We start from the raw sequence: 17694 nt of genomic DNA, 5'->3' as shown, positions 1-17694 counted from the left end.
CAACTGTGTCCAAGACAGTAATAATGCACAACGTTGTGTGATGTCCTGCAACTATCCGGTGATGCATTTCCAAACAAAAACGTTCTTCAATCCCCTGAATGATTTGTTAAATTAGAAAAAATCGTGTGAAGACAATGTTTTGAGGAACTTACAGGCATCACGTTGACAGCAGTCAGCAACACAACATTACAAATCAAATCAGTCATTTTTTCCCCTCCACTCTTCACTTTTAATGACGGAGGAGAGGTGGGACTAGTGGAAGTGACAAGGAAATCATATATGCAAATTTTATTGTAAATCAAAAATAAACCTTCCAGGATGAAACATACTGCAGTCTTTCTATTTCTTTACATAGTACAGTTGAAGTCATCCACACAAAGCACCACTGCGGCAGATGTGAATCACACAGGACGATACCTTAACAAAGAAAAATAAAAGTTTAACATTAAGCTGATGGCTCACATTCATTAAATTAGTATTCAATTTAGGTGAAACTCACCTGTGAGGACTTACCACTACCACCTCGGCCCTCCAAATGCAGTATTCCTTTTCTTGAAACTGTGCAACAAGGTCCCCAATTCTTTCACATACAACTTTAGGCAATTGTACTTGTTACCATCAGTGTGTAGTGGAATGCCACACATTACCCTTAAATGGTTTATTTACATGGATGTCAATGACAGGGCAGCAATGGTCATCCATGTTGTAAAATGTGGCACATACATCTTGTTGACACTTTCATCACATTAATCGAACACAGGCAAAATTACAAGAGGAAAAGTTCCCTTTCATACTTGAATATGACATACAGAGAATACTTTCTTTGTGGAACATTGTACTTTTCATTGCTAAACTTGATTCATAATTTTCATCTCATTAAGCGTTCCACAGGATACCAAATAATATTAGCAGTTTGTCAGCAATCTGTGCTGTCTTGACACACAGATGGAATTTCACAAACTCTGCAGTGGATTCTTGGTTTTCACCGACACTGAGCTCTCTCTTCATAGCCAGCAATTCACCCTCAGTCTCAATGATTTCATACCTCCTAACCCCCAATCCATACCAAAATCTTATTTAATTTCTAGAGAAACTTATTGCAAGTAATGTATTTTCTTGCATAATAACGCACCTTTTGACGGGAAAAAAAAAAAAAAGGCGAAAACTTTGGATGCGTAAATTATTCGAGAAATTCAGATATTTAAAAAAATATTTACACTTATTTACATTTAAAAGATATATCAAATTTAACATACACACAATTGGTTAAACTCATTTGCGGTTAATCGTCATTTTGCGGTTAACCGTCATTTGGCAAAAAATTCCGGCATGAGATTCTTTCTGAAAAGTCAAATAGGGTACATCGGGTAAGCTGGATACGTGGGTTTGAAGTACCGACACTGGAAAATATTCTTTCTGTTACAAGCTGACAATACAGACTGAAGTAAAATAAACATGTAATAATAAAAGTACAATTCATGTAAGAAACATAATAATGACATACCGGCAAAAAAAGAAAACTGTCCAATATGAGAAGGGATGGGCATCGAAGGATGGACCCCTGCTATATTTCCCCAAACTGTCCATATCCATTCTTGTACAAGTGACGTGTCCTTCCACCCTTTTTCTTGGATACGAACGTGGATCCCTTGCGGAAATTTTACTTTAGGCATTGTTTTTTATTTTAGAACAACAAAGTGCAAGCTTTCTGTCATCAAATGTTACAGCAAACATTGCAGTACATCATTCTTTTTTGCTTCCCATAGCACAAACGATAACAATATCCCTTTCTTATCGATTGTTCGACTTTGAGGCTTACGGAAACTGATTGGCATCTGACCTGTGGTTCCTGTTTGGGACAACAAATAATCTTTCACCTCACGCTTCTCAACCACATAGATGAAAATAAATTACTTGGTTGAAATCATTCGGCATTTTGTGGCATAATGTTGTTCTTCGTCGAAGAGAAAGTCCATTTCTCTTCATAAAATTAATGAAGCCTCGGTTAACCTTCAAATCCGAGACTGATTCCATGTACAGCAGCTATTTCTTGTTCTTTAAAATACAGCATTTCGTGAGAAACGGCATATCCAATGTTGCTAACGAAATAGTACATTTAAGCAGATCCTCCCCTACTTTCGGAAACTTGCCACTTTTTGGTCCGCAAAATGCTCTGCGAGACTTGTTGGTCGCTTGAAGTGCAATTCGCTGTTACCATGGTAACCGCGGTAGCGTACGTTGCATTCGGACACTGAATACTTGCGGCCCACTTTCCTATTTCCATATGTTTCGGCGTAAATGAACACGGCGAGTTTATATGATGCACTGTTACTCAAATACTTGCTCACTGTGGACTAACAAACAATTTTGAGATCACAGAAAACGCATGTCCCATACCCAAAACACTCGTAAAATACGTTTGTACCAGACTGGAATAGAGCGTCGCTAGTCACTTCTGCGCTGATTCTCTCACTGAACTAGTGCAGTGGTATTTCCTACCGGCTGATAACAGCACGTTGCCCAGTATTTAGAATGCCCAGTTTCGCAATAGGTAGGCTGCTACCCGAGTAATAGACATCTTTATTTCGAAACACATCCGGACCTGCGTGCTGGGTGTTCAAAGAAGTGAACATTTCTTTTTCTCCACTTTGGACCCAAAAATACTGGGATGCGTAAATTATGCAAGGGCATTTAATTATACGAGAAAATACGTTAATTTCTCAATCACAAGAAAAGCTTCAAAATATGTTTTAGGATGTAGTCACAATTTTGGCTGATAAAATCCTTTTGTATTTTTCCGCTTCCTGTTGTCTAAAACATGGTACACAATTCTATTTCCGCAGTTTTATGCTGTTCTTTTCTACAAATTCAAACCTTCCTTGTTTCACTTAATTGCAAGAGCAAGGAGACGGCATGGCAAATTATAATTTCAGAGCAATGTTGGTAATCTGAAAGAATTAGTGGCCATCTCTTGAAGCTTTATATAAACACAGCTGATTACTCTATAGAATGTTAATCTTCAGAAAAATTTAGGGCAAAATTTAATTTAAATAGGAAATTATTGAAAATAAACTATAACAGTAAAAGCTTACATTACATAATGCTGTAGTAGAGTAGTTTCTAGATACTGTATATTTCATCACTCTCCCATAGTAAACAGACTTTTGTGGACGTAAAGAAACAACTCGTAGGTCTTATTAACTTTATGGTGTCGTCAACACAATACATCATCAGCTGTCACAAAGTAATAACCCCCCCACTTAAGGAATAAACTGACATGAATTGTCTCTGTCCTCCAGCATTAACGGTGGTGATGTTTCAACTTGTAGCCAGACAAAAGGGAAAAAATGTTTTACAAAAAGCAGACAGCGTGCAGATACTTGGTCCATACACTACATATCACATCACTGTCGCCACTTGACAACATCGGGGGCACACAACTCGCTTGTGTCCATCAGTCAAAGTTCACTAGAGTTCAGTTCCTCGGCGTCAGGGAGCTGTTCCCAGGAGCCACCGACATTTCGCCACCTTGACCGCTGTCTCGCTGAGGGCTCTGGAACACACAAGCAATACCACTCTTCACTTCATCAGTATTATTAATAATAATAATGTTATTTGTTTTACGTCCCACTAACTACTTTTACGGTCTTCGGGGACGCCGAGGTGCCAGAATTTAGTCCCGCAGGAGTTCTTTTACGTGCCAGTAAATCTACTGACACGGGGCTGTCGTATTTGAGCACCTTCAAATACCACCGGACTGAGCCAGGATCGAACCTGCCAAGTTGGGGTTAGAAGGCCAGCGCCTTAACCATCTGAGCCACTCAGCCCGGCATCAGTATTATTATAACCAGCCGCCTGCAGAGAACTTGAGTCCAGCAAACTTCCACCTAACAAGGAGAGGCCAGACCCTGTATCCAACAGATTTCAACAAGCTTCTATGTACCTGTTGGGGGACACTCAACAGTAACTCGTGTAGAAGGGTTCAGGTCAATACACTTTTGGTTTCGAAAAAATTCAGGTCAAATGTCACGACGCAGAATCCACTGTGGACAAAGTGGAGGCAATAGACAACTAAAAGGCAAACAAATTTTACTTAAACATGTCAGGTCCGCAACCTAATAATTTATTAAAAATTTATGAATCCCCAATTCCAATACAACGCATAATTATATACTTGGTGAGTTACACTGCAGTCAACCGGGGCAGTGGCCGAGTTGTCAACGTATCTGTCTGTGAAGCTTGACGACGTGAGTTTGAATATTGTGTCGCAGCAAAATCTTTTGTACAAAATATTTTTCTAGTAATTGGCTTCATGTCGCACCAACACAGATGGGTCTTATGGCAACAGTGGAATAGGAAAGCCCACTAGGAGTGGGAAGGAAATGTGTGTGGCCCCAGCATTAGCCTGGTGTGAAAATGGGAAACCACGGAAAAACATCTTCAGGGCTGAGTAGCTCAGACTGTTGAGGTCCTAGCCTTCTGACCCCAACTTGGCAGGTTCATCCTGGCTCACTTCGGTGGTATCTAAAGGCGCTCAAATACGTCAGCCTCATGTCAGATTTACTGGCACATTAAAGAACTCCTGCAGGACTAAATTCCAGCACCTCGGGGTCTCAAAAAAAACGTAAAAGTAGTTAGTGGGACGTAAAGCCAATAACATCATTTTTAACTTCAGGGCCGCTGACAGTGGGGATCGAGCCCACTATCTCCCAAATGCAAGCTCACAGCTGCACGGCCCTAATCGCACAATCAACTCGCTCAGTAAAATAACTTATTATTTGAGGGAACGTGAAGATTAAAAGGGAACAAAAATATTATGCAACTTTCAATGCACATTATTTTTTGCCTGAAATTAATATAGGCCTAAACGTTCTCACAAGGCCTATCTGTATCGGTGCAACTTCAAGCGACTTGTACAAAATACATATTGTACAAAAAAAAAAAAAAAAAAGACGATGACGAGAGTTGAACTCACACCGTCGACGTTCACACACAAGTATGATGAGCACTCGCCCATTGCTCCGGCTGACTGTGGTGAAACTCTACAAGTTTATATGCATTGCATTGGAATCTGGGATTGATCAATTTTTTGGAAATTGTTAGGTTGCAGACCTGACACGTTTAAGTAAAATTTGTTCATCTTTTAGTGTTCTTTTAAAATATCAATATCAACTTCACTTCTGTATGGAAGAGCAATTATAAGAAAACCTTTTCCATACAATTTATCAAGTAAGTGATATTACATCAGTCTTGGGACTAGTTTCAGCCACTTAGTGGCCATCTTCAGCCAAATAAAAATTAAACAGATTATGTGATAACTAAAACATATGTATAACAAAATTTATGGTTATGATCTTCTTGTCATGATATGATGCCTAAGTTCACTTAGGACCTCAGGCAAAGGAGTAAATCTGGAAATGATAGCCAGAATTAGAAATGAATGAACATACAGAAAATAAATTTAAAAGGAGAAAATGATTTATGAGACTCACCTCTAATGTCTGATGTAGGACAAGCACTGACTTGTTCTAGGAAGCAGGCAGGCAATGTAAACAAAGGAGTAGATGGGGAGGGGTGGGGGAGAGGAGGAGAGGAGGAGAGAAGGAGAGTCTTAAGATGGGGCTGAAGGATGTGGAAAGAAAGATTGCTGCTGAGAGGGAAATTTAAAGAGATTATAAAAGAAAGAATTATTTTCATTTTCACATTATTACTAAAGATAGAAATTAAAAGGTCAAATAAAATGTTTGATTTCTCTGAATTTAGGATTGAAAAACTGTTCCAGATGCATAAAACAATTTTCCGTGATATTGAGCAGGGGGCCTTTTTGTATAACTGAGAATTTTCATGTCTTGGTTGATATTAGTGAACTGTGTGCTGTTCCATGGCCGAAAATCTGTTCTATTCAGGGCGTTACCATGCTCTAAATATCTTGTACAGAAGCTCCTACCTGTTTGACCAACATAAGATGCGTTACAATTATTACAATTGAGTCTATAAACAACTGATTTGGTGAACTTATTGCTACAATTAATAGAATTTGTATTGTGTAAAATATCTCTCTTTGTTACAATTCTGAAGGCTATTTTGACATCATGCCTTTTAAATATGTTAGTGATTTGGTAGACTTGTTTATTATTAAACGTAAAAGTAGGTAAAAAATTGTTGCGAGTTTTTTCTTTCGTGAAGCTGGTTGAAAGCTAATGTTTATTGAAGATTTTCTCTATAAAGGAGCTGTTGTAGCCATTAAATTTAACTATGCTGCAAATGGTGTTTAATTTGTTTTTATGTTCCTTTTTATCTGGGAATTCCATTAAGAACACTAATGAATTGGTCGAAAAACTAAGATCATGTTACTATTCAACCCAACTATTCACTCCATTCCTTCAATATTGTTAACACGTACCCAAGCATCACGATTTCAAAAATTTGTCCCATTATTCACAACAATTTAAATAAACACAGTAGCCCGAACCCACTAGAATTTCAAGATTTCATTTCTATACTAAAAATGGTTTTGAATAACAATTATTTTACATTTGACAATACCATTTATCAGCAAAATGGGTTAGCTATGGGATCGCCGACATCAGACATCCTAGCTGAAATCTATCTCATTTAGAACACACTATTAATAATATCTTTAATAATATTTTTTTTTTTTTTTGGAAGAGATGTGGAAGACACTTTTGTGATCATGAAGGAAAGTACAACTGACGCCATCACCACTCTAATCCAACCTTTATCACATTGACCTAAATATCAAGTTTACACTAGAATCAGAGAACGATAAAAAACTCATTTAGATCTAACGATCATCCGACAACCTAGTTCGTTGAGCTACAAAATTTTTAGAAAATCAACACAAACTGCTAACACAATACATCAAGATTCCATACAACCACATGCCCATAAATGTGCACCGCGCTTTTAGCATCCCGCTGTCTAAAAAACAACTTAAAAACAAATTAAACACCATTCGTAATATAGCTACATTTAATGGCTACAACAGCTCCTTTATAGACAGAATCATCAATAAACATGAACACCAGCCCTAATCCACCTTAACAAAAGAAAACATCAATTTTTTATCTACCTTTACGTTTAATAATAAATAAGTCTACCAAAAAGCATCATGTCAAATAGCCTCAAAACTTGTAACAGAAACACAGATATTTTACACAATACCAATCATAGAAATAAGTTCACATAGGTATTTGTAGACTCAATTGTAATAATTGTAACGCATCTTATGTCAGTCAAACAAGTAGGAGCTTCCATATAAGATACTTAGAGAATGTTAACGCCCTGAAATAGAACAGATTTTTGGCCATGGGACAGCATAACTAATATCAAGCAAGACATGAAAATTCTCAAAGTTATACAAAAAGGCCCCCTGCTCAATATTACAGAAAATTGTTTTATCAATCTGGAACAGCTTTTCAATCCTAACTTCAATCTAAATTAAATTTCAGAGAAATCAAACATTTTATTTGACCTTTTAATTTCTATCTTTAGCAATAATGTCTCAGATAAAAGGAATTCTATCTTTTATAATCTCTTTAAATTCCCCTTTCAGCATCAGTCTTTCTTTCTACATCCTTCAGCCCCACCTTAGACACCCCTTCTCTCCTTCTCCCCTCCCTATCTACTCATTTGTTTACATTGCCTGCTTCCAACAACAAGTCAGTGCTTGTTCCCTACCCACTCCTTTGTTACAGGGCCCGCCTGCTTCCTCCAGCAAGTTGGTGCTTGTTCTACATCAGACATTAGAGGCGAGTCTCAAAATCATTTTTCTCCTTTTTAATTTCTTCTCTGTATATTTATTCATTCCTAATTCTGGCTATCATTTCCAGATTTATTTCTTTGCTTGAAGTCTTAAGTGAACTTAAAGACATCATATGACAAGAAGATCACCTTAACCATAAATTTTGTTGTTATATATAATTCTATGTTATAATTATTCCTGCAACATTGTTTTTGTTATACATATGTTTTAGTTATCACATAATCTGTTTAATTTTTATTTGGCTGAAGATGTCCACTAAGTGGCCAAAACTAGTCCTAAGACTGATGTAATATCACTTACTTGATATACTGTATTGAAATTGTCAATTTATTTCTTATATTTTAGTGTTCTATCACCTCCACTTGGTCCAAAGCGGATTCTGTGTCATGCCATCTGAGCTCAATGTTTCGAAACCGAAAGCGTATTGACCTACACCCTTCTACATGAGTTACCGTTCAATGTCGCCCAACAGGTACAGGGAAGCTCATTGAAATTGGTTGGACGCAGGGTCCGGCCTCTCCTTGTAAGACAAAGTTTAATTAAATGACTGACACCTGCCAAAGAAAAGTGAGGTACTAATTTGCAGACAACTGCCAAGAATGTAGTCTTTTCACTCTAACAGCAGTTCTCAATTATTATCACTAAGAAAACCGTGTTAAACTTTCAGCAATACTTTCAGAAGGACTATCTCTAGACAGTACTTTGGAAAGAAAAGAGCTTTGTATTAAAAAACACAACCTCGTACTTGTGACCAATTGCCTTCCTTATGGTCAGTAGAGCCAGGGAAATCATTTCTATGAAAGAACACATCTGCATTGCCAGATAAATTCTACACTTGAAAGCTAATAAAATTTACTTCACCAGACAACCCACTTTCTGACAACCACTACAATGTCTGCAAACCGTAGCTACAATGAGTTCACGTCATAAAAACAGAAGGACAAGGACTCGGGCAATTATTTCTCCTACTTCTGACTTTGTGTTCTTCCATTAAGGGCACCTGCATGTTTTAATGTTCACTTAGTAGAATCACTTCAAATAAACTGCCAATCTCTGCTTATCTCTTAACATCAACTATGGCAAAATACATGCGTAATACAAACCACCAATACGGCGTGTTCAGTTAAGACAGACTAATGCTGTGAAAACTTTATTACTAAACCATAAATCAAATGCTTTTCCCTTCAGATAGTCCCATCTTCTCATCCACTTTCAGAAGACTTCCTTAAATACATTTTTTGAAAGTGCTTCAAAATCCCCTTCAACCTTCAATGCGCCATTTTCAGAGTCCAATCGTCATTTCAGGCAGTTGGAATCAAAAATAGGTCACACACAGCGAGATCAGGGCTACAAAAGTGGGACGACTGCAGACATGCCTTTCTTGACCTTTATCAATTTTCCCATTTTAAAATACTGCTTTCTGCACTTCCAACTCAATGAAAAATTTCAATCTAGTTGTTGGACAGAACAGCTCCTCCACGGGAAGCTTTTTTGATGGAGAATATTGAGTACTGGTACCAAGGATTAAAGTGGGAAAAACAGAATATAGGAGACAAGTGAGAAGGAAATAAAAAGTATGGAAATTAAATAGAAAAAATTACATGAACATTTTCACAAGATTCTGCATTGCAAGAATGGAACAGAGATGAACAATAACAAGACGAAGGGAAATACCAGGAAAGTCAAAGGAGCTTTTAAAAAGACACAGCTGAAAAGCATTGAAAGCAACTCACAAAAGAGATGGAAGAGAATGTTAATGGGGGTAAAAAGGTAGCTGTATGGACTTACCAGAAGTACGAGGAAAGAAGTATACACCAAGCTAGTGAAAGAGGAAGGTGGAGAGTTATTAACACAACCTGAAGAGATATGGAAACGATGGAAAGGGTATTTGGATGAACTATTAAGTGTGGAAAATGGTGCAGAAAAGATGCTGGAAGTACAGGGTGTGTGGACTTGGAAGAAGAGAGGGACATTACAATGTTAGAAATGGAACTAGCAGTCAGAAGAATAAAAATGGGAAAAGCGGCTGGGATAGAGGAAATAAGCGTGGAGATGGTAAAGAGAATTGGACCTGTTGGTCTGTAATGATTGTACAGATTGGTAAAATGTATGTAGATACAGAAATGTGTGACAGATGAAGAGGGAAAGGAAGTGATACTGTATTACCAGTGTTGAACCCATTCAAGTCACAATAAATGGCCACACTGTTGACTGTGAATGAGATTTAATTTGCTGGCCCATAGTTTGAGCATACTTGTCACACAAAAACATGCATAAAATGGAAACTAATGCAGATAATACACTCAAATTTTGCATTCATGCCACTGATGACTTACCCATTCTTCATTCCTTGAGTGTCTGTTGGCTGTGGTACAAATGTTTCACTAGAAATCATTTAAAAAAGAGCAGATCTATGTACTATTATAAACATAGCAATTTCGTATTTCTGAAACACCGATGTATCCACAACATGGATATATATCAGTGTTACCGAAATAATGTCTAGTAGCCCTCTCTATTTACATTTTTGATCTGGCTATGCGCCATTGAAAACTGTGACTCTTATATTCATTTATGACTTCCTTTTTTGGAATATTTTTCTACGTGACTGTATGACATATCTAATTTAAGATATTGTCTTCTCTCTGAACGCTGGCTCTCATTTTTTAAACGATCTCTTGTCGTGTTTCAACTGCTCTGCGATTCAGCGCTGACCTGTCTCTGTCTTGTACTGCTCTCTACTAGGGTCGAAGCGAACTTTTGGGCACTGTCTCTCTGGCCAATCAAAGCTAATTTGCTTTCTTGCATCTCCTCCATCTCCATTCGTGGATACGGCAGCCATGATTAGCGCTTCTGCCACAATGTGATGTAGACGCGTACCTAGGCAACGGCCCGTTCTGGTCTTGGGCCTGTTGGTAGATATGTGGTAGTCTCCCATTATGTGAGGATGGTTTCATCCTCCTAAACCTGTATTTATTTTAGTTTCTTATGATCAATCCTGGACTTGCTACGGTAGATTGAGTATAACTTATCCGAGGTTCACCTATTGTGAGTATGTGACTGCACATTATAAACCATGGAAGCCTCATCTGAACTGTAAGTGAACTACCTTCTATTTTCATCGTCCTGGAATTACCATTGCCTGTGTTTTGGAGCTCTAAGAATTATGCTACAAATTATTATCTAATCTTGGTGTTTGGTGCGACTACTTGAAAATTCATCTGTTACATTTAAACTTAAAAGCACGGAAAGATGGATTTATTCTTCAATTTGTTAGGCTATCGGGTTTCTGCTTGTATATTACTAAATAGTCATTCTCTCTTGATATTATTTGGGAGCAACACTATTGTACTTTGGTAAACCTACGGAATTATGTTAATTGAGGTGGTTTAATGACCGCATGAGTTTCCACAAGGATTCCCTAATTCTTGTTTGACCCCTTTATCTGATTTCATCTTTGGTTTCCTTTTACTTATTTAATTTTTCCATTTTTGGTTTTTATTCTTCTCATTTCTCTTTTGTTCTCGTGTGTGCACTATTATTGTGGGGTTCATTTTGATTGGTGGCTTATGGTCTTTTTAGTGTGCCTGGGTTACTATAGCAACATATACTAAATGTGAATCGTGGAGATGATATATCCAGATGGGATATAATTGATTTCACTGAATCGTGTTTGGATTTTGGGTAACGATTACTTGTGCATTGCCCTCCTTGGGAATTTTGCATATTTTACCTCACCTTCTGTATTTATCATTCCCTTCCTTTGGGAGATGGAAGTTTTTATTCTATTCTTTATGAACTTTGGAACTGAATTAATTTTGTGACTTTATAGCACTAAATGTCACCTTTAAGAAAAATACCTAAATGCGAAAGGTAATCTTTTAAGGTTATATGAGAAAAGTGGAATGAAAATGGGAGTCAGTAATGGTAGTATACTTAATCTGCTACCATTATTGTACTTCAAATGATTTCTTTTCTCATTTTAAATAGATCGGCCGATCCTAATTCACACTAATGATTAAACTTATTTTACCTATCCTTCTTAGAGAAGGTTAATTTGTGTTCTAAACCTAACTATGAAACCTTATTGAATTAAATGTATTATTTCTTTTTCTTCTAAGGAATTTATTGCTTGTTTATTTCTTTAACTAGTTTAGCTAGTTTCATATAGTACCAGTTTTCTTATTTCATGGACCTCTGTTTTCTTCAGGTAAGTGTCTTGTTGATCTCTAATTTACCTGGGTTATCTACGGTACTCTTCCTGTGTTGTCTTTTCATGTCATATTTAACTATGCTTTTGCTTGTACCGGCTCAAAGTACGGTACCGGCCGATACAGTTAGTGGTAGCTAGAGCTCGGTTTTATGTTGGTACCGTTTGCTCGTATCTACCTGAAGGTTTTTCGCATTCTTCCTTGGTTCAATTGCTCATGGTACGGTATTAAATTGGTGGTGAGTTAAAGGTGAGGCAAGACTAAAATACTGTGAAATAATGTTGTAAAAAGAAGTGCATAATCTGGTTGTTGAACATTTTGATTTACTGTTTCATGTCACCTTGTCCTTGCGCAAAGCAGTGTTGGCTTATGAATTGACTGTTTTGGGTGTCGAACCTGCTGGTATGCTGCTGTGTACGTTAACTCCCAGCCTTGCTATTTTCAGGTGCTCTGTAACTTATCCTCCTTTGTAACCTAAATTGGTGAGTCCTGCATGTCATTAATTATTCTTGGTTTGATATTATGGTTGTTGAGTTTGAAATTACTGAACAACTAATAGTTGTGCACGGACTGATTGGCTCTGGGCCATAAGTATACCACCATTTGCGGCGGGCTCTGTGTCCTTTGTGCTGGTTATCTGTCTTGTATTTTTTCTGCCTACCTGTGAAAACTATCTACTATTTTGGTAACCAAATTAATTTCATTTTAATTGAGTTATTTAATTTGATCAGTTATGTTGCGTGTGAAGTTATTTGGTTAATTGTTTTATGATTGATGATCTGTACTCTGGAAACATCTTATTATCTGTCCTGGCATTATGTATCGGTTCTCAGATTGACTGTTGTTTTTATATTATTTCCTGGCATTGTGCTCGGGCGGTATACATACTAAAATACACTTAAGAAAATGGAAATTGCAACACCATGAAGGCATTGGTCGTTTGTGTTGATTTTTCAAGATATGGAACGATGACATGTAGGTACGTAAACGATCAAAGTTTCAGACCCATTAGATTGTTCCTACAGGTCTCCCCGCATGATTGGTCGCGGAGGAATCAACTCCAGTATACGGACTCTGGTGTAGCGTAGCTGACTTGCAGTCTGTGCAGTGAAGTGTTCCCCGTCAAACATGCCTCGACGACAGAGAATAGCACGCTATCAATAACTGTCGCTGTTTGAGAGGGCTCGGATAATTGGGCTGTGTGAGGCTGGATTATCGCTAAGAACTGTCACTGCACGTGTTGGCCGACAGGCATCTACGGTACAACGTGTATGGCAGCACTGGTCAAATGAAGGTAAACACACTCGTAGATCTGGCACAGGCCCAGTGCGACAGACAACTGTGAGAGAGGATCGCCACATCATTCGGATGGCCCGGATGGAACCCCGTGCAACAGCAGCGCAAATTCGAGCAGCTGTGGTACCCCACGTTACACAGCAAACAGTTGGTAATCGCCTGCGTGCAGCTGGCTTACGAGCCCGTGTCCCTGCAGAAGGTGTTCCATTGACCCCACAACAGCGACGTGTAAGGCTGGCCTGGTGTTGAGAAAGATTGCGTCGGTCGACGAATGGCGTAGGGTCGTGTTTAGTGATGAAACGCGCTTCCGTCTTACCCGCAGTGATCGCCAGAATCGTGTGCGCCGACGTACCGGGGAGAGGGGCCGCCCAGATCTTATTGTCGAGGGGCACACAGGGGCTACACCAAGCATTATGGTCTGAGGAGCTATTGGCTTTAATGTGAAATCACAATTAGTGCTTGTTGAGGGCACTATGACTGCTCAACAGTACGTTGATAGGGTACGCAATCCAGTGGTTGTCCCTATGATGGCGAACATTGCTAATGGGATGTTTCAGCAGGACAATGCCCGGGTTCACACTGCACGCACCTCCAGAGAAGCTCTCCATGACATCACAACCTTAGAATGGCCCGCCAGATCCCCGGACCTCAGTCCTATTGAGCATGTGTGGGACATGATGGGTCGACAACTGGACAACCGTCCTCAGCCGCCCACAACTCTGGAACAACTGACCCGTGCCGTGCACCAATCATGGGCCACAATTCCTCAGGAAGTGATCCAGGGCCTTATTGACTTCATGCCTCGACGAATTCATCAATGTATTGCAGCTCGTGGTGGGCACATCCTGTATCGATTGTTGTCCAAACTTGCGGACAGAGGAACCTGAAAGTGTAATCATCAAGCACAACTGAACACTCGTCCTGCATGTTCAATTGCAGCAATGTAACACCACTCCTTCTGGGTGTTGCAATTTCCATTTTCTTCAGTATATTATGAGCATCTACCTTCAATATTTCCTACTGCGTTACTACCAGGGTAATGTATACTTAACCTAATCTTTAGGCATACCCATTTTGTGTCTATTTCTGTGCATATGTGGTTCAGGGCTACCTAATCTTTAGGCATACCCATCTTGTGTCTATTTCTGTGCGTACGCAGTTCAGGGCTGAAGTATGTGGGAATTCATTATTACCTCCCACTGTTAATATCTGAGACCATTGTCTTTTAAGATTTGATGATTCTATATGTTTGGTGTGTTTGATTTACCTGCGCTGAGAGTGTCTCCTTTTGGCTATTACCAACTTATGGCCTAATGCGTATTGTTTTCATGCCAGTAACTGTTTCTTTCCAACTATTAATACTTGATACTTGTGTGTTACTTAAGGTAATCTTAAATTAAATGCAGTCTGCGATGTTTAAGTAACCTTTGGTCAGCTGTTATTTTTGAAAAATTTAAAGCCTGTTAACCCTATAAAAATAATTTCTAACTCAGTTGCAATATTTATTCATTGAAGTGAAATTTGGTTAAGGTTTTGTGCCTTAGATCAACCTCTAAGTGATCATTACTGGTGTTCTATGATCTATTGCTGGTGATATAACTATTTCTGCTGTACAATTGAATGCTTATGCTAATTGTGAGACAGTTGTGTGCATGTTACATTCATGGTTCACCATTATTAACCTGTCCTTATAGTTGGTGTGGGTTTGCGTGTTGCTAGGCGGTGGTTGGAAGCATATTACCTATGTCATCTACTTATTGGGCGGTTATTAGTTATTGTGGAGCACTGTAGATAGATGTTGGAGATGGTAGCCTGTTTGCCTCGTGCATGGATTTAGTGTCTTTACTGTGATTCCTTTTCTGACCACTGATTGCATGTGCTTCTCTATCTTTGGTGGTTCTGGGGCCCCCTTCACCTGGTTGTGGAATGTCCATCTTGAGAGTGATCTATCACTAGTCTTACCTGCCTTGTAGATTTTCTGAGGTGGAATTAATTAACCTAACCTATTTTTCTTGAAATTTTAGTCTTGTTATCCATTTAGGGTAAATGTTGTTAATGGTGTTTTCCCTTATTGTATCCATTGGTCTCATGTAGTACAGTAGAACCTCGATTATACGTTCCAGGAAATTACGTCTTCCCGTATTATTCGTTGAAATTACGTGATCCTGCAGGCATCTTAATTAAATCACGCTGTAAAAATGCTGTATTATCTGTTCCTCGAAGAAACGATTTCCTGGATCAACCGTCCAGAAATTTCAGCCCCATCAACGCTAAATCTTCGATCACGCGTTTTACAAGAAACTGTATACCACAAAAGGACGGCTATGGCATAGGCCTACTTACAGATCTAGGTGTTAACGTCTCGTCACTGCGGTGCTGGTAATTTGAGGAAGTACTGTACTGGAAAAGCGAACGGCGGCGAATTTGCAAAACGGACCATCTTACCATCGTATTCCGGTGGTATTGTTTAGAGAATCCATAGAAATCATAAAGCAGAGTATGCCCACAACAACTGGAAGGAGACAGAGCGCATTTCTTTGACAGCTCTACTTGAACACGAAACGAATTCCGTCAAATATTCGTACTTGCAAAACATCTAAATTATGTCCAGGGTTAGATGTTTACTTTTCTAATTTTTTCGAGTGTATCGCCGAACAGGTTTTCGGCATTTCCCTCAGGGCACTGACAAGGAAACATCGGCAATGGGTAAATCGCCGAGCGCGATGAAACTTGGAAAACACATTGAGGTACACGTAAAAATGATGTCGGCATCAATTTTGAGTGCCAACATTCATTAGGGCGTTAACTAAGGGGCCTAAAAGTTGCAACATTTCAAATTCCGCGAGATCAGCGATGAATACCTGCTGGCCAATGCTAAGCTGGCACACTGCGTATCTGGAGACACGCCTCTGCACCTCCTCCCCTCCCCGCTCCAATTGGTTCGCACCGCACGTTCCCCTTCTCCCCGCGCTTGCCGGCCGCTTAGCTGTCGCAGAGAACCGGTGCTACACTTTGCATACTCTATCAGCCTTCCTCATATCTCTCCTTTGTAATTTCCACGTTGTATTAGTCAGTTTACGTTTTCTGAAATGTTTATGAAAACGTTTGCACCGGGCGAGTTGGCCTTGCGGTTAGAGGCGCGTGGCTGTGAGTTTGCATCCGGGGGATAGTGGGTTCGAATCCCACTGTCGGCAGCCCTGAAGATGGTTTTCCGTGGATTCCCATTTTCACACCAGGCAAATGCTGGGGTTGTACTTTAATTAAGGCCACGGCCGCTTCCTTCCAACTCCTAGGCCTTTACTATCCCATCGTCGCCCTAAGACCTAACTGTGTCCATGCGACGTAAAGCAATTAGCAAAAAAAAAGTATGGTGCCTGTTGTTAATTGTGATTTCTTTCGGTTTTCTTTTCACTATTTTTTAATGTTTCAAATAGACCAAAGATTGGTTTTGTTTACTATCAGTTATTGACAGGGAGTTTGCCCGATGTAATTGTTACAGAGTCATTTATTGTGTTGCCTTGTAATTGCTTTTTGTTGTACCAGTTTGTACAATACCCATTTAACTTTTTGCGTATGTAACTGCCATTATACCCAGAAGATTGTAGTGTGATACTTTAATATCGGTACTTGTTGAATACATAGACCTTCGTCAGCTATAACGCAAAAGTACCGGTACAGTAAGACTACAGGTCTGCCTGTGATTACTGTATATCTATTGCATATATAAATGCACATCTTTTTTATGTTTCAAGGCTTTTCTTATTACGTCAAACTTTACTATATTCCATGTCATACTCATATCGAAGTTGCCTATGCATTAAATTAATTTATATTCGACAACCACTGCTGCAATTGAAATGTGTTGTACCTGTCACTGCAAAACATAAATAAATCGTTCAGTACAAGCACAAATAAAAACATTCTAACTATAGGCCTATTCCTTATACTAGAGTACGCAATACGGAAAATACCAGTAGTTTCAAACTCGGAGTTTATAATTGTTGTTGTTGTCGTCCGCGATGTCGTTTCGTTATGACACAACTGGTAGCATACACAAAATGGGTGGGGGAAGGGGTCATAAAAAGAAGATCGGGACCTATAACTAGGTTTTGATATCCCGAGGTACCGAATCTTATTACATTCATCGAGATCCTATACCCGGGCACGTAATTTCTTTACATGAAAAGGTATTTAACGTTGTTTAAAGGTGGGAGATTTATTTAGTGGTGGGTGATTTAATTTAATTAATTCCACATGTATGTCCACTCTAAAGGACACTATCGACAGCTTTAAGGCGTTTTAGAAGTAAATAATAATTTAAGCGCAGGTAGGACGTGGTACCCCATCCCACGTTTCCGTGGTACTTAACTCGGAGTTGTACCCACGAATGTGACAACTCAC

At 39.0% G+C, this 17694-nt stretch overlaps 1 protein-coding gene across 1 annotated transcript in view; it reads right to left on the bottom strand.

The window, feature by feature from the left end:
• Positions 1-319: 319 nt before the first annotated feature.
• The window catches only part of CSN1b (COP9 signalosome subunit 1b), an 89863-nt gene continuing 72488 nt past the window's right edge, over positions 320-17694 (bottom strand). The window contains exon 10 of the mRNA XM_067136035.2: positions 320-3553. Within this exon, the coding sequence (XP_066992136.1) occupies positions 3476-3553 (78 nt within the window). The 3' untranslated portion in view covers positions 320-3475. The remainder of the gene's footprint in view (positions 3554-17694) is intronic.

Source organism: Anabrus simplex, chromosome 1 (assembly GCF_040414725.1).
Source record: "Anabrus simplex isolate iqAnaSimp1 chromosome 1, ASM4041472v1, whole genome shotgun sequence".
NCBI lineage: Eukaryota > Metazoa > Arthropoda > Insecta > Orthoptera > Tettigoniidae > Anabrus > Anabrus simplex.
This window is presented reverse-complemented; position numbering and strand designations above follow the sequence as displayed.